Source organism: Danio rerio, chromosome 18 (genome assembly GCF_049306965.1).
Source record: "Danio rerio strain Tuebingen ecotype United States chromosome 18, GRCz12tu, whole genome shotgun sequence".
Classification (NCBI taxonomy): Eukaryota; Metazoa; Chordata; class Actinopteri; order Cypriniformes; family Danionidae; genus Danio; species Danio rerio.
The window spans coordinates 6835988-6861869 of record NC_133193.1 but is presented as its reverse complement, the minus strand read 5'-3'; the positions used below and the strand labels follow the sequence as shown (position 1 = coordinate 6861869).

The 25882-nt window shown below is 38.5% G+C and overlaps 2 protein-coding genes across 13 annotated transcripts in view; one reads left to right on the top strand and one right to left on the bottom strand.

Moving 5' to 3' along the window:
* Positions 1 to 25882, top strand: part of golim4a (golgi integral membrane protein 4a) — a 152617-nt gene that overhangs the window by 62984 nt on the left and 63751 nt on the right. The window lies entirely within an intron of this gene.
* LOC100331080 (uncharacterized) lies at positions 1938 to 23978 on the bottom strand. The gene is made up of 14 exons (XM_073930193.1): positions 23779 to 23978; positions 21952 to 22150; positions 13516 to 13709; positions 13291 to 13431; positions 13075 to 13207; positions 7324 to 12337; positions 7101 to 7242; positions 6743 to 6886; positions 6599 to 6654; positions 6240 to 6418; positions 5752 to 6152; positions 5538 to 5634; positions 3564 to 3747; positions 1938 to 3474 (listed from the first exon to the last, which is right to left on the bottom strand). Exons 2-14 carry the CDS (start codon positions 22069 to 22071, stop codon positions 3326 to 3328), a joined length of 6954 nt encoding a protein of 2317 aa, XP_073786294.1. The 5' UTR covers positions 22072 to 22150; positions 23779 to 23978; the 3' UTR covers positions 1938 to 3325.

Below are 25882 nucleotides of genomic sequence, written 5' to 3'. Positions count from 1 at the left end.
TTTAAATAGTTGAAATAATTTTATGTCTTGCTAGTGCAAAATACCTGGAACTATACACTCTGAGAAATACAGGTCTTTGTATAATACACAATTTGATTTTACAGTAATGTATGTCTTTTACTTCTATAAATGTTCTTCTTTTCTCTCATGTCTATGTAGGTAATTACACAGAGCTCCTGAAAGCTACAACAAACCCCTTGTGTGTCTGTTGTGCAAGTCAAGCTCTTTCTGATTCTGAGAACTGATTGTGAACTGATTTGGAAATGGTTTAAATTTTAGCTGCTAAATTTTAAATGCATGAGTAATGTTTAAAGCAGGGGTGTCCAAACTACGGCCCGCGGGCCATCTGCAATCCCGCAATCAGTTTTGTGGCGGCCCGCGAGGCTTTTATAAATATCAATAGAATCTGGCCCGCCATACAAAAATGAACGTAATTCAACAAATAACCACCTTGTGTCGCTATTACATGCCTTCAATTAGGCAGCAGTTCCTGTTATGATGTAAAACTAATCGACCAAACTGAAGGAAATTGATAATCACATTTTGGCGAGCCATGGCACACCAAGAAAAAGGAAAATCAACAGTGAGTGCAGGAAGTTTCAGTCACGTTGGGGCAAAGAATATTTCTTCACAGAGGTCAGTGGAATATGTGTCTGTTTAAATTGCAAGGAATCACTTGCAGTAATGAAGGAATATAATATTAAAAGACATTATGAAACAAAGCATCAGGCCTTCAGTTTTTACACTGGTGCCAAACAAGATCAAAAAGTAAAACAATTAGCAGCTACCCTATCAGCTCAACAACAGCAGTTTTTTCGTGCTAATAAAGTGCAAAAAAAATTCTACACTGCACTGCAAAAAAATGCTTTTTTATTTATATTTTTTGTCTTGTTTCAAGTCTTAATAATACTATGCCAATATTAAGTGAATTTTTCCTTAAAACAAGCAAATGAATCTGCCAATGGGGTAAGCAAAATAATCTTGTTTTTCCTTTTGACATAAGATTATTTTGCTTACCCCTTTGGCAGATTCATTTGCTTGTTTTAAGGAAAAACTCACTTAATCTTAGCATATTATTTCTCAAAACAAGAATATATGTTTTGCTTGTCTAGAAAAGTTTTCTTAATTTGAGAATTTTTAGATATTTGGACTCGAAACAAGACAAAAAAAAAATCAGCATTTTTTGCTGTGTGGCTAGTTATGAGGTAGTTCAGCGAATCGCACAGCACAGGAACCCTTCACTGAAGGAGAATTTATAAAGGATGAGTGTAGCAATTGTAATTTGCCCAGAGAAGATTCAAGTTAATTTGCCCAGAGAAGATTCAAGTTCTTTAAAAACTTAAGTCTTTTTAGAAATTGGATTGCGTTGATCGTTGGATTACGAAATAAAATAATTCCATAATAATATACACACACATCTATCCATCCATCCACATATATATATATATATATATATATATATATATATATATATATATATATATATATATATATATATATATATGTATATATGTCTGTGTCTTTGTGATGTATGTAAAATTTGGCCCAGGACAACGTTTTTTTTTTTGCATCTGGCCCTCGGCCCAAAAAGTGTGGACACCCCTGGTTTAAAGTTAAGGTTTGCCTGTATTTTTTTTAAGAAGTATCACTGTAAACTCAACTCATTTTGTATACAGTTAGGTCTGTCACAGATAGGTAGTAATCTACAATAGTAAGCATGCATTAACTAACACAAACCATTTCCACTATACACACAATTTAGATGCCGGCTAAAATACACCAAATGTACTTTTTGTGTGGATACTTGACTGTTTTGTGTGATTAGAAATGCTCCATTGTTTTCAGCAAAATAATTTTTGCTGTTTGTTTATTTATTTTATTCAGCTTAACATTTCATTATTCAGTTTAAGATTTAAAATAAATCACACCAGACTGTGTTGCAAACATAATAGTTTATTTTGGTTAATAGTTTAATAGTTTAACATAATAGTTTATTTTATATATATATAGCGGTGTGTGTGTGTGTGTGTGTGTGTGTGTGTGTGTGTGAATGAGTATATGGGTGTTTCCCAGAACTGGGTTGCAGCTGGAAGGGCATCCGCTGTGTAAAACATATGCTGGATAAGTTGGTGGTTCATTCCGCTGTGGCGACCCCTGATGAATAAAGAGACTAAGCCGAACAAAAATGAATGAAAATGAGTGTTGAAAATGATCTACACTCCAAAAATAAGTAAATAAATATATAAGATGATTAAGAAACTGTTTCATTTTAGTTTTGGACATGAACTGAAAAGTTGCATTTGTCCATTTTTGACCCCACAATGTGTTAAATCGACCCATGTTTCTTTTTTATGGAAAATGTGATATTGAGAGGTCCTGAAATTACTTCATAAAAACACAGAAGTGATTCATTTGACTTGGTTTCATGTTTTAAACTCATCTTTAATGACTTTCCACTTCTTTCCACATGCCATCAAATGTAGAAATGCCACATAACAACTCAATTTAAAACACTGGCCACTTTTAAACTGCATATAAAGATATAAAATAAAAGCTGTAAAGTGTAGAGATAAACACATTCCAATAAGGAGAAAATTCACATTCCACAAAGCAGATTTCAGAACTGTTGATCAAATGACGAAAGTCTAAGATTAAAGTAGGTCACCATTTACTCACCCTAAAGTCTTCCTACATTTAAATAGTTTAAATGCGTTAAATATGTCTTGCCAATGCAAAATACAGTGGAGCCATACATTCTTAGAAATACAGGTTTTAAAGGCGTCACTGATGGCTTACTTTCAAAAAGTACACATTTGTACCGTCTGTAAAGGGTCAATATTAGTACTTTTACATTTCAGGAGGTACTCTTTTATACTTTGTAAGTACAATTCTTTAAAACATGTATACCTGCTTTTATGCTCATCCTAATACAGTACTGTTTATCGTGTTTGTGCTGCAGATACAACACACATTTTTTTATTTTAAGCATATACAACTTTTTTTGTACAATTTTACACGTCTATAATACAGAATTTTACTTTACAGTATGTTTTTTTTACTTCTATAAATGTTCGTCTTTTCTCTCATGTGTATGTAGTATGTAGGTATTTACACAGAGCTCCTGAAAACTACAACAAACCCTGTGTGTGTTTGTCACACATTAGCATATAAAGCCCATGATTTCTCAAAGCCTATTTTAAGGTCAGAAAACATATAAATGAATACAAAGGCAAGATTGACCAAAACTAATTTTCACCAAGAAGCTTAGAGATAGTGTTTTCACAGTAAAATATTGCATCATGCTTTGGAAAAAACGCTGACGCATTCAAAAGTCGTGTGATGGCAAGGACTTGCTTCTGATCCTGGGCATCTTGGATGTGTAGACGATCACAGCGCAAATTATAGCAGTAATGGCCACCATACACCCAGCAACGACAGCAAGGTTTACATTCAATCCCAGATTCACAGTCACCTCTGAAATGCATAAAAAGGTTGCAGTGGTTAACACACTAGTTAAGGATACAATCATGTTAGTAAATATGAATAAAGTTATACTGTCTTACGTGATGGGCTCCTCCTCAGCCGTATGGGTCCCTGGGAGATGATGTGATTGCTGGTCTGGAGGGGTGCGTCTCTTTTGTTAATGTTGTGTGAAGGTGGGGCAACGGTGCTGTTGATGCAGCCTTGAGAGCAGCGAGTGTTGGGAACGCCTACCTCACATACGACGATGGAGCAGCTGATGAACACCTACAGATGAGCAGGGGGAGAGGAAGAAGACAAAAAGCCAAGAGACAATATGAAAGTTCGACAATGTGAGAGTTCAACAGAAATGTTTAATTTCACTTATAAATATGTGCTTGTATTGAAGATTTTAGTTAAAGGGTGTCCAAACTCGGTTCTGGAGGGCCTGTGTCTGGCTGAGTTTAGTTCCAACTTGCTTCAATACACCTGCCAGGAAGTTTCTGCGGCCAAAATTGCCTACTACATGGTACACTCTCAGAAATAAAGGTACAAGAGGTATGTCACTGGGGTGGTACCTTTTTCAAAAGGTACATATTTGTACTTGAAGGGTATATATTGGTACCCCAAAGGTATATATTAGTACCAAAAAAAATTCAAGAGGTACACTCTTGTACTTATTAGGTACTAATGTGTACCCTTGAGGTATTAATAAGGATCCTTATTATAAAGGTACAAATATGTACCTTTCAAAAAGGTACCCCCCCCCCCAGTGACAGCTCTTGTACCTTTATTTCTGAGAGTGTAGGTACTGCTTTGAATTTAAATGTACTACTCGGCTGTTACAAAAGTATGTTCTATATAGTATGAATGTGAGTAGTATGAAAGGAACTCGGATGTACTACATACACCATTTGGTCATCATCACGTGACCTAGTTGACATCGTTAGTTGCGTCAATTCACTCTTATTCATGAATTCTCTCGTTGAGGATTATGGGATGTTGTAATGTATATCCAATGCGCACTTCAGAATCTTGTCGGAAGTGGTTGGTCATCCGAGTACTTCTTACATGCTGTTTTTGAATGCTACTGTATGAATTCGGACACAGTACTCGACTCGCATACTGCTTTTAGCTTACTATATAGTATAGACTTATGCGATTCCAAACGAAGCCAAGTATATCTAGTAAGAGCTTGATTAGCTGGTTCAGGTGTGTTTGACTAAGGTTGGAGCTAAACTCTCCAGGACACCGGCTCTCTAGGCAGAGTTTGGGCACCCCTGGCTTAGTAAGGGCGTACTGACACTATGCTATCCGAACCTTGCCCAGGCCCGTTTCCTGTATTGTTTGTGAAGTGTAAGTGCGCTAAATCGGGCTCAGGCACGATCCCGAAGGACTAAAGCGATATAACTAGGGAAATCTCCACTGTGCTGAGCAAGAGCGCTTATTGAACAGCGCAGCATCGATGACGTAAGTGTGCCTAGGCACGATTGTAATGTGAGTGCGGGCCGTCTGGGGAGACGGGAGGGGGGACAAGCGTGATTTGACCCGGTTCGAAGCAACTGTACATAGTGTGAGTAAGCCCTAAGTCCATATCAAAGTGTTTGAGTGGAATTGTTTCGTTTGTTGCTTTTTTTCACATCCCATAATGCATAATTGATTTAATTCACCTGCAGTTTGACTGTCCGGTGATCTGACCAATAATAATCTGTGCCCCTCTCACTGTCCACCATGTTGGTTCAACATACAAAAACAGTCTGACAATTCAATTGTAGTATAGCTAGAAACATAAGCAATTAACATGACAAAATAGTTTAAATGTGCTCGTGTGGGCAACTCAGACTGAAGGTAGCCAGAAAAGTTTTCCTAAACTTAGAGTGAATGAAATGAATGTGTTTGTGTGGAGGGCATCACCATCAACTGAATGAACCATTCGAAATGCAAGGACTCTAGAATAATAAACAGTTTCTTTCTGTTTTTGCACCACATAACTTTACAGTAGTTTATAGAGGTTAAAGTTATTGTGCAGTATTGTCATTTAATTAATATACATAGTCTGGACTAAATGGGACTCTAACCTGGTCTTGAAACCCAGTGAATTTGAAAGCCGCTATTTCAAACTCAACGTATGGTGTGTGACTTGAGAAAAAGTGAACCGTTTCATCCATCTTGCATCTGAAATAGGAAGAAGCACTTGATTATTATTATTTTGCCTGGTAACTGATGAGTCATATTGTGTACCATTTATATGGTTAGATGTGTGAATGCTCGAATGTGTTTGTAGAATCTCACCCATTGGTGATGATGGGGTAGGAGACTGGGTAATTGGGAGTATCAAAAGGCGTAGCCATACAGGACTCAAGAAACAGCTCAGTGTTTGGGACTGGATAGTCAGGCTCGATCTTCATGTAGATCATATCTCCCACATTATACTCAAGAGGGAAGGCACTTGGATCCGTCATGTTTTGGAAACTGTTAGATGGGTAAAACTCAAAGTGATAGTTCATTGTGCCATAACTCTTTTCTGAGACTTTGATTGGAGACTTGTGAATATCAAACTCCTGTGAAACATCTGCGTTTTTCTGGTACACGCACATAATTTCAATTTCTATGTTGTTATTTCTGATTTTAATGTCCTGGGGATCGGCAAATGTGGTGACTTTATTCTTAAAGATGAGTTCGTTGTCTGTCACCTACAAAGAAACAGAAGATTTGATATAGTTAAGCTCTGGAATTTACAGGATCTGGATGTTGTTATTAATGTTTTGTAAATGCTTCACCTCTAACGTAGTGCCACATCCATCAAGAGGTGTGCTGGCGTACACATCAGTACTGTTGGAGTAAAGCTGGCAAGACGGATCTATCAGTCTCAGTTGGTCACCCCTGAGGTTTTGGATGGAAGATCTCACTATTGTGACTGACATTGAGTTTGCTGAGCAGGTTACATGTGCCACGGGTTCTGTAAAAATATAATGGTGAATGGCATGCAAACACAATCTTTTAAAAAGCTGATTGCTTTTATGGAAGGAGGAATAAATGTGTGGTGCAAGATGAGTCATCAATACTTGAACGTAGAGTATTTGTATACAATGTGTCTTTTCATAGAAATAGACTATACATTTGAGTCTGATTTACATACCTTCACTAATGACCTCTGCAACAACACACCTCATCTCAGACTGGTAAATATCAGACCTTACAACAGAAAGATTGTTGTCAATAGTCATAGCATGAGGTTAAAGTTGTTACACAATTGAAAGGACATTGACTTTTTGAAGCATACATGTATTGTCCTTCTGCAATGAAGCAAAATGGAAAGTGTTGACCATAGTTTTCTTGAGTTGGTGTCCAGTTAATCACATATTCCCCAGTGGTAGTTTTGGTCTTTGTGCTGTTTAATGGTCCACTAATGATGACATCAATAATTCTGGATGGCGAAAACAACAACAAGAAATAAAAACCGAGAGACAAATAACATTAGTCTTTTTTTAATCCCTTTTTTATTTCTGGCACAAATGATTATTGTAGCATGCATGGAAGAACCAGGCAAGGGTAGTGTGCTAATATGCAATTCCAAGTTAAGTTGCAGTTTAGTTCAGTTTCATTTTAAACAAGCCCAAATACGCCTTTTCCCAAAATACCTTGAAAAAGATGCAACAGCCTTCACTCTGAACTCAAACTGATGATTTACACGAGCCTGCAAGAGTTCTCCATGTTGAGGTGTTGGGTAGAAGAACAGTGGCAGATATTGACCCTCAACACAAGATGGTGCTAGACTGTCAACTAAAATGCAGGAATAGTGTTAATTTAAATACACATATCAATATAATTTTGAAGCTTAGTGTACAAACCTTCCAAACATACCTTGAAGAGAAAACTGAAGAGGAATTTTGCTCAGTGGTAAAATAGTTGGTGCTTTCAATGTTATCATGGTAGTTGTAGGAGTCATTATAGGTGCTTCTGTAAGGGTTGTTTGTGTTGTTGTAAGAGTTGTTTCAGTTATTGTAGGGGTTGTTGTGGGTTCAGGTGTTGTCGTGGGTGCAGGTGTTGTTGTGGGTTCTGGTGTTGTGGCTGCAGGTGTTGGAGGATTTATTGTGGTGGTTGTTGTGGGTTCTGGCATTGTCGTTGGTGCGGGTGTGGGTGTTGTTGTAGGAACTATTGTGGTGGTTGTTGTTGGTTCTGGCATTGTTGTTGGTGCAGGTGTGGGTGTTGTTGTGGGTTCTGGCGTTGGTGTGGCTGCAGGTGTTGGAGGATTTGTTGAGGTAGTTGTTGTGGGTTCTGGCGTTGTTGTTGGTTCAGGTGTGGGTGTTGTTGTGGGTTCTAGTGTTGTTGTTGGTGCAGGTGTTGGAGGATTTATTGTGGTGGTTGTTGTGGGTTCTGGCGTTGTTGTGGGTGCAGGTGTTGGAGGATTTGTTGTGGTAGTTGTTGTGGATTCTGATGTTGTTGTTGGTTCAGGTGTGGGTGTTGTTGTGGGTTCTAGTGTTGTTGTTGGTGCAGGTGTTGGAGGATTTATTGTGGTGGTTGTTGTGGGTTCTGGTGTTGTTGTTGGTGCAGGTGTGGGTGTTGTTGTGGGTTCTGGCGTTGTTGTTGGTGCAGGTGTTGGAGGATTTGTTGTGGTAGTTGTTGTGGGTTCTGGTGTTGTTGTGGCTGCAGGTGTTGGAGGATTTGTTGTGGTAGTTGTTGTGGGTTCTGGCGTTGTTGTTGGTGCAGGTGTTGGAGGATTTGTTGTGGTAGTTGTTGTGGGTTCTGGTGTTGTTGTGGCTGCAGGTGTTGGAGGATTTGTTGTGGTAGTTGTTGTGGGTTCTGGCGTTGTTGTTGGTGCAGGTGTGGGTGTTGTTGTGGGTTCTGGCGTTGTTGTTGGTGCAGGTGTGGGTGTTGTTGTGGGTTCTGGTGTTGTTGTGGCTGCAGGTGTTGGAGGATTTGTTGTGGTAGTTGTTGTGGGTTCTGGCGTTGTTGTTGGTTCAGGTGTGGGTGTTGTTGTGGGTTCTAGTGTTGTTGTTGGTGCAGGTGTTGGAGGATTTATTGTGGTGGTTGTTGTGGGTTCTGGTGTTGTTGTTGGTGCAGGTGTGGGTGTTGTTGTGGGTTCTGGCGTTGTTGTTGGTGCAGGTGTTGGAGGATTTGTTGTGGTAGTTGTTGTGGGTTCTGGTGTTGTTGTGGCTGCAGGTGTTGGAGGATTTGTTGTGGTAGTTGTTGTGGGTTCTGGCGTTGTTGTTGGTGCAGGTGTGGGTGTTGTTGTGGGTTCTGGTGTTGTTGTGGCTGCAGGTGTTGGAGGATTTGTTGTGGTAGTTGTTGTGGGTTCTGGCGTTGTTGTTGGTTCAGGTGTGGGTGTTGTTGTGGGTTCTGGTGTTGTTGTGGCTGCAGGTGTTGGAGGATTTGTTGTGGTAGTTGTTGTGGGTTCTGGTGTTGTTGTGGCTGCAGGTGTTGGAGGATTTGTTGTGGTAGTTGTTGTGGGTTCTGGTGTTGTTGTGGCTGCAGGTGTTGGAGGATTTGTTGTGGTAGTTGTTGTGGGTTCTGGCGTTGTTGTTGGTGCAGGTGTTGGAGGATTTGTTGTGGTAGTTGTTGTGGGTTCTGGTGTTGTTGTGGCTGCAGGTGTTGGAGGATTTGTTGTGGTAGTTGTTGTGGGTTCTGGCGTTGTTGTTGGTGCAGGTGTGGGTGTTGTTGTGGGTTCTGGCGTTGTTGTTGGTGCAGGTGTGGGTGTTGTTGTGGGTTCTGGTGTTGTTGTGGCTGCAGGTGTTGGAGGATTTGTTGTGGTAGTTGTTGTGGGTTCTGGTGTTGTTGTGGCTGCAGGTGTTGGAGGATTTGTTGTGGTAGTTGTTGTGGGTTCTGGCGTTGTTGTTGGTGCAGGTGTGGGTGTTGTTGTGGGTTCTGGCGTTGTTGTTGGTTCAGGTGTGGGTGTTGTTGTGGGTTCTGGTGTTGTTGTGGCTGCAGGTGTTGGAGGATTTGTTGTGGTAGTTGTTGTGGGTTCTGGTGTTGTTGTTGGTGCAGGTGTTGGAGGATTTGTTGTGGTAGTTGTTGTGGGTTCTGGTGTTGTTGTGGCTGCAGAAGTTGGAGGATTTGTTGTGGTAGTTGTTGTGGGTTCTGGCGTTGTTGTTTGTTCAGGTGTGGGTGTTGTTGTGGGTTCTGGTGTTGTTGTGGCTGCAGGTGTTGGAGGATTTGTTGTGGTAGTTGTTGTGGGTTCTAGCGTTGTTGTTGGTGCAGGTGTTGGAGGATTTGTTGTGGTAGTTGTTGTGGGTTCTGGCGTTGTTGTTGGTTCAGGTGTGGGTGTTGTTGTGGGTTCTGTCGTTGTTGTTGGTGCAGGTGTGGGTGTTGTTGTGGGTTCTAGTGTTGTTGTGGCTGCAGGTGTTGGAGGATTTGTTGTGGTAGTTGTTGTGGGTTCTGGTGTTGTTGTGGCTGCAGGTGTTGGAGGATTTATTGTGGTGGTTGTTGTGGGTTCTGGCGTTGTTGTTGGTGCAGGTGTTGGAGGATTTGTTGTGGTAGTTGTTGTGGGTTCTGGTGTTGTTGTTGATGCAGGTGTGGTAGTTGTTGTGGGTTCTGGCGTTGTTGTTGATGCAGGTGTGGTAGTTGTTGTGGGTTCTGGCGTTGTTGTTGTTGGTGCAGGTGTTTGAGGATTTGTTGTGGTAGTTGTTGTGGGTTCTGGCGTTGTTGTTGGTGCAGTTGTGGGTGTTGTTGTGGGTTCTGGTGTTGTTGTGGCTGCAGGTGTTGGCGGATTTGTTGTGGTGGTTGTTGTGGGTTCTGGCGTTGTTGTTGGTTCAGGTGTGGGTGTTGTTGTGGGTTCTGGCGTTGTTGTTGGTTCAGGTGTGGGTGTTGTTGTGGGTTCTAGCATTGTTGTTGGTGCAGGTGTTGGAGGATTTGTTGTGGTAGTTGTTGTGGGTTCTGGCGTTGTTGTTGGTTCTGGTGTTGTTGTTGGTGCAGGTGTGGGTGTTGTTGTGGCTGCAGGTGTTGGAGGATTTATTGTGGTGGTTGTTGTGGGCTCTGGTGTTGTTGGTGCAGGTGTGGATGTTGTTGTGGGTTCTGGTGTTGTTGTTGGTGCAGGTGTTGGAGGATTTATTGTGGTGGTTGTTGTGGGTTCTGGCGTTGTTGTGGCTGCAGGTGTTGGAGGATTTGTTGTGGTAGTTGTTGTGGGTTCTGGCGTTGTTGTTGGTTCAGGTGTGGGTGTTGTTGTTGGTTCTTGCGTTGTTGTTGGTGCAGGTGTGGGTGCTGTTGTAGGAACTATTGTGGTTGTTGTTGTGGGTTCTGGCGTTGTTGTTGGTGCAGGTGTGGGTGTTGTTGTAGGTTCTGGTGTTGTTGTGGCTGCAGGTGTTGGGGGATTTATTGTGGTGGTTGTTGTTGGTGCAGGTGTGGGTGTTGTTATAGGAACTATTGTAGTGGTTGTTGTGGGTTCTGGCATTGTTGTTGGTGCAGGTGTGGGTGCTGTTGTGGTTTCTGGTGTTGTTGTGGCTGCAGGTGTTGTAGGAATTATTGTGGTGGTTGTTGTGGGTTCTGGTATTGTTGGTGCAGGTGTGGTTTCTGGTGTTGTTGTGGGTTCTGGTATTGTTGTTGGTTCAGGTGTGGTTTCTGTTGTTGTTGTTGTGGGTTCTGGTATTGTTGTTGGTGCAGGTGTGATTTCTGGTGTTGTTGTGGGTTCTGGTGTTGTTGTTGGTGCAGGTGTGGTTTCTGGTGTTGTTGTGGGTTCTGGTATTGTTGTTGGTGCAGGTGTGGTTTCTGGTGTTGTTGTGGGTTCTGGTATTGTTGTTGGTGCAGGTGTGGTTTCTGGTGTTGTTGTGGGTTCTGGTATTGTTGTTGGTGCAGGTGTGGTTTCTGGTGTTGTTGTGGGTTCTGGTATTGTTGTTGGTGCAGGTGTGGTTTCTGGTGTTGTTGTGGGTTCTGGTATTGTTGTTGGTGCAGGTGTGGTTTCTGGTGTTGTTGTGGGTTCTGGTGTTGTTGTTGATGCAGGTGTGGTTGTTGTGGTTACTGTTGTAGGTTTTGTTGTTGAAGTTGTTGAAGGTATTGTTGTAGGTGTTGTTGGAGATTTTGTGGTTGTGCGTGTTGTTGTAGGTGTTGTTGGAGATTTAGTTGTTGTGAGTGTTGTTGTAGGTGTTGTTGGAGATTTCGTGGTTGTGCGTGTTGTTGTAGGTGTTGTCGGAGATTTTGTGGTTGTGCGTGTTGTTGTAGGTGTTGTTGGAGATTTTGTGGTTGTGCGTGTTGTTGTAGGTGTTGTTAGAGATTTCGTGGTTGTGCGTGTTGTTGTAGGTGTTGTTAGAGATTTTGTGGTTGTGCGTGTTGTAGGTGTTGTTAGAGATTTTGTGGTTGTGCGTGTTGTAGGTGTTGTTGGAGATTTTGTGGTTGTGCGTGTTGTAGGTGTTGTTGGAGATTTTGTGGTTGTGCGTGTTGTAGGTGTTGTTGGAGATTTAGTGGTTGTGCGTGTTGTAGGTGTTGTTAGAGATTTTGTGGTTGTGCGTGTTGTAGGTGTTGTTAGAGATTTTGTGGTTGTGCGTGTTGTAGGTGTTGTTAGAGATTTTGTGGTTGTGCGTGTTGTGGTAAGTGTTGTTGGAGATTTTGTGGTTGTACGTGTTGTTGTAGGTGTTGTTAGAGATTTTGTGGTTGTACGTGTTGTTGTAGGTGTTGTTGGAGATTTTGTTGTTGTAGGTGTTGTTGGAGATTTTGTTGTTGTGCGTGTTGTTGTAGGTGTTGTTGTCTGCTTTGTTGTGGATGTTGTTGTAGATGTTGCTGCAGCAATAACACTGCGTCTGTTTCTGATGAAACTGATTGGAAATCTTTCCACTGAAGGTTGATCGGTGTAGGACAGAGTTATCTTGCGAATGGGGAAATCCTCCAGTACCAGCTCAAATGAATAAACTCCAGGGACCAGGGTTTGTTCATAGGACAGAGAGCAGTTATTCTACATTTTAAAGAAAATAAAAACTTTTATGAAATAACTAATATACATATATGTTGTAAATGCTGTGTAGAAATCAGACTTTAAAACGAAGCTTTTGTATTAAGCATATATAACACTTGATTTCAGTTTATTTTGCAATGATAACATCAATTTACAACATCATAACAATCAATTGTAAAACTACATCCTTATGGGAATGGATTTTCTCAAGCTTTCTGTTTCTCACTGTACTATTTCCGACATTAATCCCATAATGGAAATTTATTTCCTCCTTGAATTTAGTGGTAAATAGTTGCTTGTCATCCAATTTCAATATCAACTATGCAGGTTTTAAGAAATGGTATGTTAAGTTAGGCCCAAAAGAAATATAGATCGTATTGTCACCATAACAATGAAAACTAACTTTATGTTAAGTGTAGCATAAAGAATGGAAATTTATGGACCATGTATGGCACCTTGTGGCACTGTATATTGAATTTGTGGCCAAAATTATACCTCTTAACTTGATCTAATGTAGTACCTAAAATACCAATATCATTATGAGATTATCCAAGAGACTTTTGTGGTTAATAGTATCAAATGCAGCATTGGGGTTTATTAACAATATTACAGAAATGCCACCACAATAAGATAGAACAAGACGTTAGTAACTCTAATGCTATAAAATGGCTGAAATCCTGACTAGAATTCCATATACATTTGTACACTTTCATATACATATGTCTATTTTTCCTCACCTGATTTAAAGTGAAACCATCAGTTTGGTTGCAGATTCCACACTCAGTGTTTTGTGCAAATCTGCATCTGACCTGGTCATCATCTGGATCAAAGGCTAAAAGGTTGTACCTCCTGGCACAGTTTTGAGGAACTCTGCAACACAAACAAAGTGCCAATGTCATGTACATTTATATTCCTACATCATGTTGAATGCACATCTAGAATGCAGTTTTTACCTAAGAAGTGGTAGAGTGGTAGAGATTGGGGATCTGTTAGGCACTAAAGTGTCTGATCTCACTCCCAGATCAATGAAAGAAAAAAGATTCCAGAATCCGGAGTATGCGACTATGTTGTTGATCCAACAGCAACCCATTGACCTGTTGAAATAAATTGGCATTTCATATTTACATTGTTTGGTTGGGATCTATATTGTAAGTGTGTGATTCTGTTATTCCACTTACACTAACTCAAATGGTCTGTTGGTGGATAAATCCTTTGTTATGACTCCCTCAGACTGACACCAGTTGTTTCCATTGGAACTCGAATCTATTGTTCCAATCACGTTACTGACCTCATTTCCACAGTCTCCAGACATGCAGGACCAGTGGTTATACTGGGAACAGTCATTGTAGGCCATCTTGTAGCGAAGTTCCACCTGAAATAATCAATAGTTTAATAAATGACTGAAGTGAGGTCTTAAATGTATGTGATTGATGTTGAAATCTGCTGGTAAGATGTGCAAACATCTTTATTTAAAAAATACAGCACTGCAGAAAATCAAATTTTAATAGCTGTTGTTTTCACATTTCATGATTATCTAGGGTAACATTCAGTTGCCGTCATGTTCATACTACATAACCATAGATATGTACTCTAGATATCGCATACGGACCTTGAGCATGCGCCGCCACATTTGTATAATGCTCCCAGGACAAACGTCATTCAACCGCACTAGTCAAGACTAAAGCCAATGTGAGATGCTGAACTTTAGCGCTGTGTATGGGTGTAGTATTGAACAAACAAAGAAAACAAAGCACGAAGGCAGAACATTTCAGAGGTAAAATTGAGTTTTTTACGTTCTTGGATGTTACAAACGTTTTTGCTCAATAAGTACTGAGGGTAATACAGTCATTTACTGCCCTTCCCATAAGGCAGAGGAGCACCAACTCACAATAAATACTAAGCTTATGCTAGTTTGGTTGAATAAAATAAGCAAACAATGTAAATAAAGTATGGAAACAAGATGCTGCGGTGCTAGAAACTTAACAGAGATTCGTTCACAAATGAATCGCTCACTCCGTTAGAATGAGAAGTGAAAGCAGGAGAGGGGGTGTGTTTCTGAACATGCATTAGATCAAATTTAACAGGGAGGGAGGGTAATACATTTCCATGCACACAAACACACGCTCTTTTTCAGCTATGCCCATGCGATCACTTGCGATCACATCGATGTAGAAGAGTGATGTAAAATGATCATTTTCGTAATTTAAAAAAATGTTAAGTTTGCATACTGACCACGGGGAAAGCTCCCGATCATAAATATATATGTATATATGTGTATATATCTATGGCTCCAGATGGCCAGTCCCTCACTGCACTAAAGGTGTAATCAGGCCATAAAAGTTAGGCCCGATGGCTAGGGCCAGACGGAATCTACGAACGTTTTTTGCTATTTCTGCAGAGAATTTTGATAAAAGTCTGCAGATTTCTGTGGAATTATTTTGAGAGTATTATAACTGAAACATTAATATATAAAATAGGAAATAATATATTTGTAACTTTTATTTAATGTTTAAAATGCACATCCAATTAGATCCACTTTATTTGGTAAATAAAGCAAGTCTCTCATATAAAATATCTAGTTAAAGACAGAAAATATTACTGTACAAACTGCATTTTACATAAATCAGATGAACATTTTCACATTAGTCAATAATATTACTGAAATTAATTAAAAAAACGAATAAAAATACATTTACACACATTTACTCAAGTAAAAATCTGCAGAATTCTGCTCGTGCAGATTCCGGGTGGGCCTACCAATGGGGCCCGAGTCTAACAGGATTCAGCCCGAGCTCGACAAGCACATTTTGATTGACAGCTTTTTAAAAACCTGAACCCGTTTAAAGCCCGACATTACTCAAATGTGCACATGCACACAGCTCTTTTGCCTTTTTTCATGAATGAGTGATTTATATGTATTTTAACATTATTAATTCAGAACAAACGTAGGCTATAGGCCACTTGGAAGCTTGAACAAAGAAATAAAATAAGTCCTCTGTAATATCATAACGTCTCAGCACTCTGAATAAGCCTAGGTATATACACTTAGCCGTTAAATTGGCCAACACACCAATAAAAATAAGTCTTTGCTAACAAATTAAATAAATAAAAAACTAAAGTATTTGGCAAAAACTAAATTAAGTGGGATTTGTTTTGCCACTTCTCTTCACAATCTGGCATTAAGGCAACGGTGAAGCTGAATAATAAAAGAATAATGCCAACATTAGCCTATATACTCTGTCTACATTTTGCATTTATGGTTTAATTAATATTTAGTTCTAATGTGAAAATCCTTTACTCACCAAAACTAGTCTACGTGTTTTTGTGGAGGAACATTACTGAATCCACTGTAAATGGCTTTAGCGCAGTCCTGTGCTCACTGAGCAGCACTGAACACCCTTTCACTGCTGCTGCTACTGGCCGGGATGCACTACTGATCTGGCTAATTCAGCATGTTTTGGGTAGGATAGTTTGTTTATCTTCCACAAGCCAAGAACATCCATTTCATTTTCCATGACAGTGGTGTCAATGTAGTGACATTTAATGAGTGACATCGTCATCTTCCCTGTCAGCTTGGTGTAAATTGCTTTTTAACGCTCTACCGTAATACGCAGTGTATGACTGGCTGCCGAAATACCTTGGCGGTTAGAATGACCGTTTTTCTTGAACTGGCGGCTGGCCTCGCTGCAGTCAAAATTCAATCTTTTTGACTTCTCCGTCATCATTTGTTTTACCTTGGGATGGATTTTAATGTTATAACAAACGATTTAATTACTTTCTCGTGCCATCAAAATGCATCACAAGACTGTTCATTTACTGCGCAAGCCCAAGCCTGGCCCGACCCCGTCTAAAATTATAGAAATTAAGCCCAAACCAAGGCACAGAACTTCAGCTCTACACTGCACCTTGTTTCCACATTCATTTCAAAGGAGCTACCTTGTACTCAAATGGCAGCTCTATTGACACATTCCTTCCAATAGATGGAGACATGGAATGTAAATATCTATGCTACATAACTACAAAACAAACACCGACAACTCTGTTTGGCTCACAAACACATGCGGGAACTGATAAGATTACTCAAGATTATGTGCAAGACTAATGCAAACTGCAATAAATATTTAAAATAATCTGCCATTCAAATGATTCATGTGCTGAATGCTGATTCACAGCCAAACAGCAAATAGAAAGGAACGAATGGAGGAAATGTTTGGGGGAGAGAAAATATAGTTGGAGGTCAATAAATTACTTAGCAAGTACTACTGCTGCGGCTAATCAAGCAAATGTGTCTTTGTTTTGGTTTAAATAATACTGTAAAGCTACATTTATTCAGAAATTGTGGGTCACACTTTATTTTGAGAGTATTTCTGTTGAATTTAAGTTACATTGCATCTACATGCCAACTAATTCTGATTAGATTATAAGTAGACTGTTGGGGTTAGGGTTAGTGTAAGTTGACATGTACTGTACTTGCAAAGCTTCTTATTCACCTTATTCTCCGCCGACGAGTGGGCGCTGCCATTTGAATCTCATTCACTTCTATTCATTTTTAGACATTAAAAACTGCTCGTTTCGCTGTTTGATGTTGCAATTTGATATTTTCCTATTATATTATTCTACTTGGTCTGTATAGTCAAGCAAACATTTGTTTGTAGAGCAAGTAGTTTGACCGTTTTCTGCCGTTTATTATTCCTAGTCATTTCTCCCATAGGCGACTAAATCGGAAGTTCTAAGACAATCGTGAAAACAGGCGCACTTCCACATTTTAGTATTAGGTCAACAGTCAGTTAAATGTGTGTTGAAGGAGCAGAATCAACAGATATTAAGCAGACAGTCCACTAATACTCAAATGGACCATCAAAATAAAGAGTGTACAACTCCTTCCTGAACTCTCCGCTGACCTGAATCCCGCTCTCTCATTGGCTAAGAGTTTTCTCTGATGTGTTTTTTTCCGTCCTCAATTGTAGACATGTTCAGATATTTAGCATGCCAAATATTTCACAGGCAATTCTTTCTGATCACGTTTTGATAAGTCCTGTGGACGAGGAACTGTACACATTTTCAAATTCTTTACAAAACTCAATCGGCTCATCTGAACATTTAAAGAGGCAACAAAACTTGAAATTAATGTGTCGGATAAGAAAGATAATATCTGAAATATGTACTGTTGGCATGCCTTCAAAAACAGGGTTGGGAAACACTGCTTTAAGGTATGTGGTTGATGTTGAAATCTGCTGGTAAGACGTGGCACCTTTACCTTATAGTCGAAATTACTGCCCTTTCAAGAGTTCACACTTAGCTGATGATTGATAATAAAGCTTGTTTGGCGTGCTGTCCCGGGAGAGAGCCCTGAGCTTATAAGATCCTCGAGCCATGGGCTCCCTCCCGTTGCAGAGCGAGAGGGGAGTTTGAGCTTAGGTAGATCTCGATGACTCCCCCTCATGCTTATTTGTAGCTAAGTGTCAGATATGGATGCTGAGAAGATGTGTACTCAGAGCTTGGCTAAAAATATTTTGGATTCATTGTTTAGGGTGCTTGTTTTTGAACTGTGGGAGGAAACCGGAGGACCCGGGGAAAACCCACACGATCACGGGGAGAACGAGCAAATCTCTGCACCGAAATGTCACCTGGTTTGGAAAGGAATTAAACCAGGGGCATTCTTGCTGTGAGGCAACAGTGCTAATCACAGGCCACCCTGTCGCCCGTTTGAAAGGAGCGAAAGTACGGTTGGGTGGGGGGGTTACTTCAAGATGAAGATAGGATAATTAGTCAGGAGCTAATGCTGGAACAGCTGTGAACAATCATAAGCACCTGATCCTCTCGAAATTTGTTTCTAAGTAAACTTCACTTACAAAACCAAACTGTGAAACCATCCTGGCTGTGCCAGTTGGCATTTTTATGCAGTTTGCATGTTCTTTCTGTGTTGGCGTGGGTTTTCTCTGTGTGCTCTGTTTTTCTGAATTCCAAAGACATGCAATATTGGATGTACTAAATTGGCCGTAGAGTATGTGTTTGAATGTAAGAGTGTATTGGGTTGCAGCTGGAAGGGCAGTTTATTCTGCTGTCGCAACCCCTGATAAATAAGTGACTTAGCTGAATTAAAATGAATGAATGAATATTATAGGTGAATTTATCTCTTAATTATTCATTTATAATCTGAAAATATGCACATTGGATGTTAATAATTTTTATTGGTAAAATAATACTTTTAATTACTAATGCTTCTAGCGTTGATGTGCTAATCATGTTTATGGGGGCATTTGAGGATTAATCTATAGGGATTAGTACAAGTTTTAGCTCTATTTAGAGCATTTTAAATAAAAATATTAATTCCCATATCATATTTTATGCATATTTTTTGTGGTATATTACAATAAAAATGCTGGATGGAAAATCCAAGATGTATGGAAGCCTGTTTCAAAAATATACAAATCAACTTAATGCAACTTTTTATCTCAGAATCTTTAAGTTTTTATCTTGAAATTTTGACTTTGTTACCCCGGGGCAATTGTTACTTTTCATATAAATGAAAAAGTAGTATAAAAGTATTATTACTAAAATAATATTATGATCGGGAATGTGGCTAAACACACACATATATTTGGGAATAGCCGAAGACATAAGATAAAGATTGAGATAATGAAAGTGATGCAGTTAGATTTACCTTTTACTCTCTTGTTTTTCTTGCTTGAAGGGATGTATATAATAAAAATCATATATATATATATATATATATATATATATATATATATATATATATATATATATATATATATATATATATACAGATATATTCTACATATACTTTTACTAAGTGCAAACTGTAACAATAAATTGGATGAAGCCGCACCCTCCAACAATGGCAAAGTGGATAAAAAACTGGAATATATGACTACCCAACTTATAGACCTTTTTTAATGTGGTCATGTCATTGGCCCGTGAACATTTCCTGCTTGTTATCAAGCTATTTCATAACTGTAAGAAGAGGCAATTCAATCATAACTTAATGATAAAACAGCTACCATAACATTATTTATCAATATGTGGCTATTTTTGGATTCTCTGAGGCTATAGATATTAGACATGTAAAATTGTTTTTTTTACATCCCTCAAATGCATATGCTCACGGACTTTTAATTTTCAACCAGCCAGCCCAGGGGTTTTCCTAATGGTCTTTCCATTACAAAATTGTTCTATTTAAGATCCGATTTCTTTAAAAACCAGCGATCTTCACTGCCTGATAGATATACGATAAAGTGGGTCTCAGATCTGTTTCTGCGCCAGCCTGTTGCTACTTATGGCACTAATGGTTACAACAGTCTTTTATCTTGTTTTACGCTTGAACAACTAAATGAATGCTTAAGTCTATTGAACTGAATGAATTGTAATTACGTTACAACATCGATGCTGTAAAAACAACCATGTGAAATTGAAAATAGTCACATTAAGCTTTCACCTGAAGTTCATCGTTGGCTTTAAAACTACACTGCTGTCACTAAATGTTTATTCATTCATTATTTTTCTTTTCAGCTTAGTCCCTTTATTAATCTCGGGTCGCCACAGCGGAATGAACCACCTCACTGAATGTTTTGTTCTGTAAAATGTTTTAATGTATAAAAATAATGTAAAAAAAAAAAAAAAAAAAAAAAAAATATATATATATATATATATATATATATATATATATATATGTATGTATGTATATATATATATATATATATATATATATATATATATATATATATATATATATATATATATATATATTTATTTATTTATTTATATATATATATATATATATATATATATATATATATATATATATATATATATATATATATATATATATATATATATACATACACAGTTGAAGTCAGAATTGATAGCCCCCCTGTTTATTTTTTTACGCAATTTCTGTTTAATGGTGAGAAGATTTACACATTTCTAAAAAATAATAGTTTAATAACCCATTTCTAATAACTGATTTATTTTATCTTTGTCATGATGACAGTAAATAATATTTGACTAGATATTTTTCAAGACACTTCTATACAGCTTAAAGTGACATTTAAAAGCTTAACCAGGCTAATTAGGTTAACTAGAAAGGATAGTGTAATTAGGCAAGTGATGATGGTTTGTTCTGCAGACAGTCGAAAAAAAATAGCGTAAAGAGGCTAATAATTTTGTCCTGTTTAAAAAATTATAACTGCTTTTATTCTAAAATTCTGAAATTTAACAAACAAGACTTTCTTCAGAAGAAAAAATATTATCAGACATACTGTAAAAATTTCCTTGCTCTGTTAATCATCATTTGAGAAATATTTAAATATATATATTATGATTAGAAGTATTTTTACTTCTCAGAATTGTGAGCGAATGTTTTTTTTTTTTTTTTTGTAGATGGAATTTATGATGTGAAACAAAAGCAAATCGTGTGGTTGGGTAACCGGATTAACCAGCAGATCAACCAAGTTTCAATGAACACTGTGTCAAATGTTGTTCAAGTAATTTCTGAAATCAAGTCAGTAATTAAAATGCTTTTAATTAAATTACTAATGCAGTATTACCATTTTACTAATAACCCAACTTAATATCCCCTTAAGTACTCTGCAATACAATATGAACACAGTTAGTACTTATTATTTTGAAATAAGTACATAAATGGCACTTAAAATAACCAAAGTTCTACTTTTAGTTAATTATATTAAGCTTCAATCTAACTTTTAAAAATAAGTTGGCACAGCTACTAAAAAAATCTCAAAACTGCATAAAAATGCATACACTATAAAACCCCAAAAAGATAAGGTAACTCAAACCACTTGAGGAAAACGATTGCAAAAAAAAAAACATTTCGAAATCTAATCCTAATGAGTGCTGTGAGCTTAATCCATTTGAGTAAATGAAGCAATCTGAGCACAGTAGAACCTATTAAATGAAGAGAACTTCAACCAACTGAGCACTGTAAAACCCAATAAGTTAAAGCAACTCAAACCGTTTTAGGAAACCGATTGCTACAAACCCTTTGAGTTAAAAAAATTAATCTATGTAAGTATTGTGAACTTACTCCATGCAAGACATAAATCCAGATGTATATAGAGTTCAAGTCAGAATTATTAGCCCCTCTGTATATTTTCCCCAAATTTCCCCACATTTCTAAACATAATCATTTCTAATAACTGATTTGTTTTATCTCTGCCATGATGACAGTACATAATAATTGCCTAGATATTTCTCAAGACACTAGTATTCAGCTTAAAGTGACATTTAAAGGCGTAACTATGTTCATGAGGTTCATTAGGCAAGTCAGGGTAATTAGGCAAGTCATTATATAACAATTATTTGTTCTGTAGACAATGGAAAAACTATTTTGCTTAATAATATTGACCATAAAATGGTATTTAAAAATGTAAAACTACTATCATTCTAGCCGAAATAAAACAAATAAGACTTCTCCACAAGAAAAAATATTATAGGAAATACTGTGAAAAATTCCTTGCTCTGTTAAACATCATTTGGAAAATATTAAAAAGAAAAAAAATCACAGGACTGCTAATCATTCTGACTTCAACTGTATATCCAAGAAGTATATCCATTTAAAGCTTTATAGTTCTCACCTCGTACGAGCCATTAGTGCCCAATCTTGGGTTAAAGGTCATTGATCCTCCATAATATTGTGAGGCTGTTACGGTGAAGGCCAGCAGAAGCCCGGCCAGGAGGAGACATGTGAAAGACATGCTGATGGATACTGACTGTTCACAATCTGAGAACGCCTTTTAACATCTCATGGAGGAAATGTCAGCAATGTCATGATTCCTGCAAAAGGGAATGGTTAAAATTCACAGTCTGGGTAAAGTAAAGAATGGTTGGAATTTAGATTCACCTGTCACGTGTTTGCTGTTGAACTGTATACTCATGATCGCAATGACGCTAAATCTTGAATTTATTAGATATATATATGTATACATGCACTAAATAGGCTTGCTACGTGAACATCTTATATAATGTGAGAACTGCTTTAACAAAACAGTCTGGTGTCATGGACTCGCATCATTTCATTTTCACACATGTCAGCAGTTGAGTCACTCGCATCAACTCTTTTGACGCTCCTGTCAGCAGTCGTCTTGACTTTTAAACAAGTCTTACTGGTAACACGCCAACCAGCAGAGCTAGATGAGAACTGAATAAAGTGTAACTGGAAACTGATGTTGAACTTCCTTTTAATTCACCCACGGCTCACGGTGATGGAATTTGGACTGGCCTGTTTACGTCAAACACAAATGAATTTCTTAATTAGTTTATTTGTCTTCCCTGTTTTTAATCTGATATTGATATCAAGTCTTATTTTTGATTAATGTATGCATGGTCATGTCCTACACTGTAAAAATTGCTAAATTTTAAACTCTAAATATGCTACAGTAAAAATCTGTAAGTTTCCTTAAGGTTAATAACCCGTAAACTGACTTTCCCAGAGTTCCCTGCATGACACTTGCCTTTTTGTTGACATTATGGCTCTTTTTATTTTTTTTTCTCTCATTATTTATGTACATCTAATGTTGATAAATAGTGTTTATGCATGAATTTAAAATTTATGTGTGTTACCATTATGGTGTTTAGTAATTGTGTGAATGACATCTTCTATACACTCACCCGCTACATTATTAGGGACACCTGTCCAACTGCTCGTTAATGCAAATGTTAATCAGCCAATCACATGGCAGCAACTTAATGCAGTTAGGCATGTAGACATGGGCTGCGTATAAAACCAACTACTACTCAGTAGGTATTTGAATTTCAACATGCCGTTAAGAAAAGCATGTTCTATACAATAGCTGCGTCCCAAATCGCATACTTATGCACTATTCTACATCATTTTGTAGTATAAACAGTGTAAGTAGTGTGTTCACATTGAAACCTTTAAAAATAATAAGTGCACTTTAATTACCCGGATGATGCACTCATTCAGCCGGTAAAATGAAGTGGGTAATGACGGACACTTCGCGCACTCAACGATCGCAGGTTTGCTCACGTAGCAGAAGGGGCGGAGCTATCGGACGCACATGTTGGATAACTTTATTTATTTTGGATAGTGAAACAGAATTCTCCTATGAGACTGATTATAGCGCCTCCCGATGGTGAATGCAGTTATACTCATGGCAGGTGTTATTTGATAGTTTGGTCATTTATTTCACTGATTTGGCAACCGTCAAACGTCATCAGGGAAACGGTTTGAATTTCCGCTCAGTAAAAAAACATTGGTGCTCCATTTGGGATGCCACTACATTCATATACTATACTTTTGAGTGTGTAAGTGCACAAGTAAATAGTGCATGAGTGCATAGTGTATAGTGTGCCATTTGGGACGCAGCTAATATGAATGTGAAAACTATGAATGGTATTCGGACGTACTACATCCGCCATTTTGTGATGGTCACGTGACCTACCTGCGTCAGTTGCGTCGCTTCACATCCATTCATGAATTCTCTCGCGGGGCATCAAGGGATAGCGCAGCGTGCATGGGATGTGCACTCCGGAATCTCGGCGGAAGAAGTAAGTCATCAGGGCAGTTCTCGCATACTGATTTTCGAACTCTTTGAATTCGGACAAACTACTCGGCTCGCATACTATCCAGTGAGCAGCAGTTCTGTGGGCACAGATGCACTTGTTGATGCCAGAGGTCAGAGTAGAATGGTTCAAGCTGATAGAAAGGCAGAAGTAACTCAAATAACTACTCTTTACAACCGAGATACGCAGAAGAGCATCTCTGTACACAAAACACTTCAAACCTTGAGGCAGATGGGCTACAGCAGCAGAAGACCACACCGGGTGCCACTCCTGTCAGCTAAGAACAGGAAAATGAGGCTACAATTCACACAGGCTCACCAAAATTGGACAATAGAAGATTGGAAAAAGGATGCCTGGTCTGATAAGTCTGACCATTGCCATTGCTGACCATGTCCATCCCTTTATGACCACAGTGTACCCATCTTCTGATGGCTACTTCCAGCAGCATAATGTGCCATGTAATAAAGCGTGAATCATCTCAGACTGGTTTCAATGAGTTCACTGCACTCAGATGGCCTCCACAGTCACCAGTACTCAATGGAGCATATTTGTGATGTGGTGGAACGAGAGATTTGCATCATGGATGTGCAGCTGACAAATGCAGCAGCTGCATGATGCTATCATGTCAATGTGGACCAAAATCTGAGGAATATTTCCAGTACCTTGTGAAATCTATGCCTCAAAGGATTAAAGCAGTCCTGAAAGCAAAAAGGGATCCAGCCCGGTACTAGAAGGGTGTACCTAATAAAGTGGACGGTGAGTGTAAATTAGTATGTTTCTCTTTTGGTCTTTTTTTGTTCTAACAAAGGTATAATGTGCAGTGTTGTTAGCAATTCAAAAGTCTGGTGCACAATACCATGAAATAATAAAATTGTCACAATCACCAGCAATCTAGCCCATGCAGATCACCGGAAAGCTACAAATCTGCCACCAAATGAACTAAATCCCATAATACCTGTACTTACACACCAGTTGCAGTTCACCTGCTGATGACAAACACACACAACTAATAACTCATCATGGACTGATTACCTAAGCTTTATATTGATCTTTTACACACACACTCTGGGCTGAGTCTTGTGTGGTTATCCTGTATTATTACGAAGAGTTAATGCTGTCTAGTGGTGCTGTGTTTTGATCCTTGCCTTGTTTACCCGTTCCTGATTCCTTGCCGCCTAGCTGGACCTTTTGCCTTTTATTGACTATGCTCTTGCATTACCTTTCTGCTTTTTTTTTTTTGCTCTAGTGTTGGACAAAGCGAGGTTTCTTGAAACACTGAAAGTCAAAGTAAATGTGTCGAAGCGTCGAAATGTTTAGAAACCAGTCTCTACAGGGATACCTAGAGGTCAATTTTATGTATTGCTCTGGAACATCTTCAGTAAAGAAACAGTTAAGCAAATTAAGAAATTAGAGCCCACATTGCAGAGTTGAGGTTTCAAGTGATTTAGTGGAGCAGTGAGAGTTCCTGACTAGCATGCAGAGATAATGGGTTTCAATCCAGGGTGATGCAGCTATAGATATTAGTTTTAAATGCTCTGTTCTTATAACGTCTTTTGTTTTAACATTGGTCTGACATCCGAATAAACATGTTTGGAATTAATATGTCTTGTTTTGGTTATAAAAATTGACATTATTAAAATACATCAAGTTATAATTTCAGATTATTTGCACAATTCGAACTCTGGACAGTTACTCTGCAGCACAGTTACTCTCTGCACACAAATGGTCTACTAGGCTACATAAGAGAGAAGTTTTTACCGACCCTGTCAGTCAAATGCAAATACGCCAGGTCTTGAAACGCTTCTGAAATGATCAATGCTTTAAATTGCTTTAGCCACATGACCTGGGTGTTTCGAATCACTTAAGTCATGTGACCTTCGTCTTTCGAATCACTTTAGTCACGTGACCTTGGTGTTTCAGATCATGCTTCAGTACAGTGTTTCGAAACACTTGCACTTTGAGATCTCGACACTGTCAAAACGT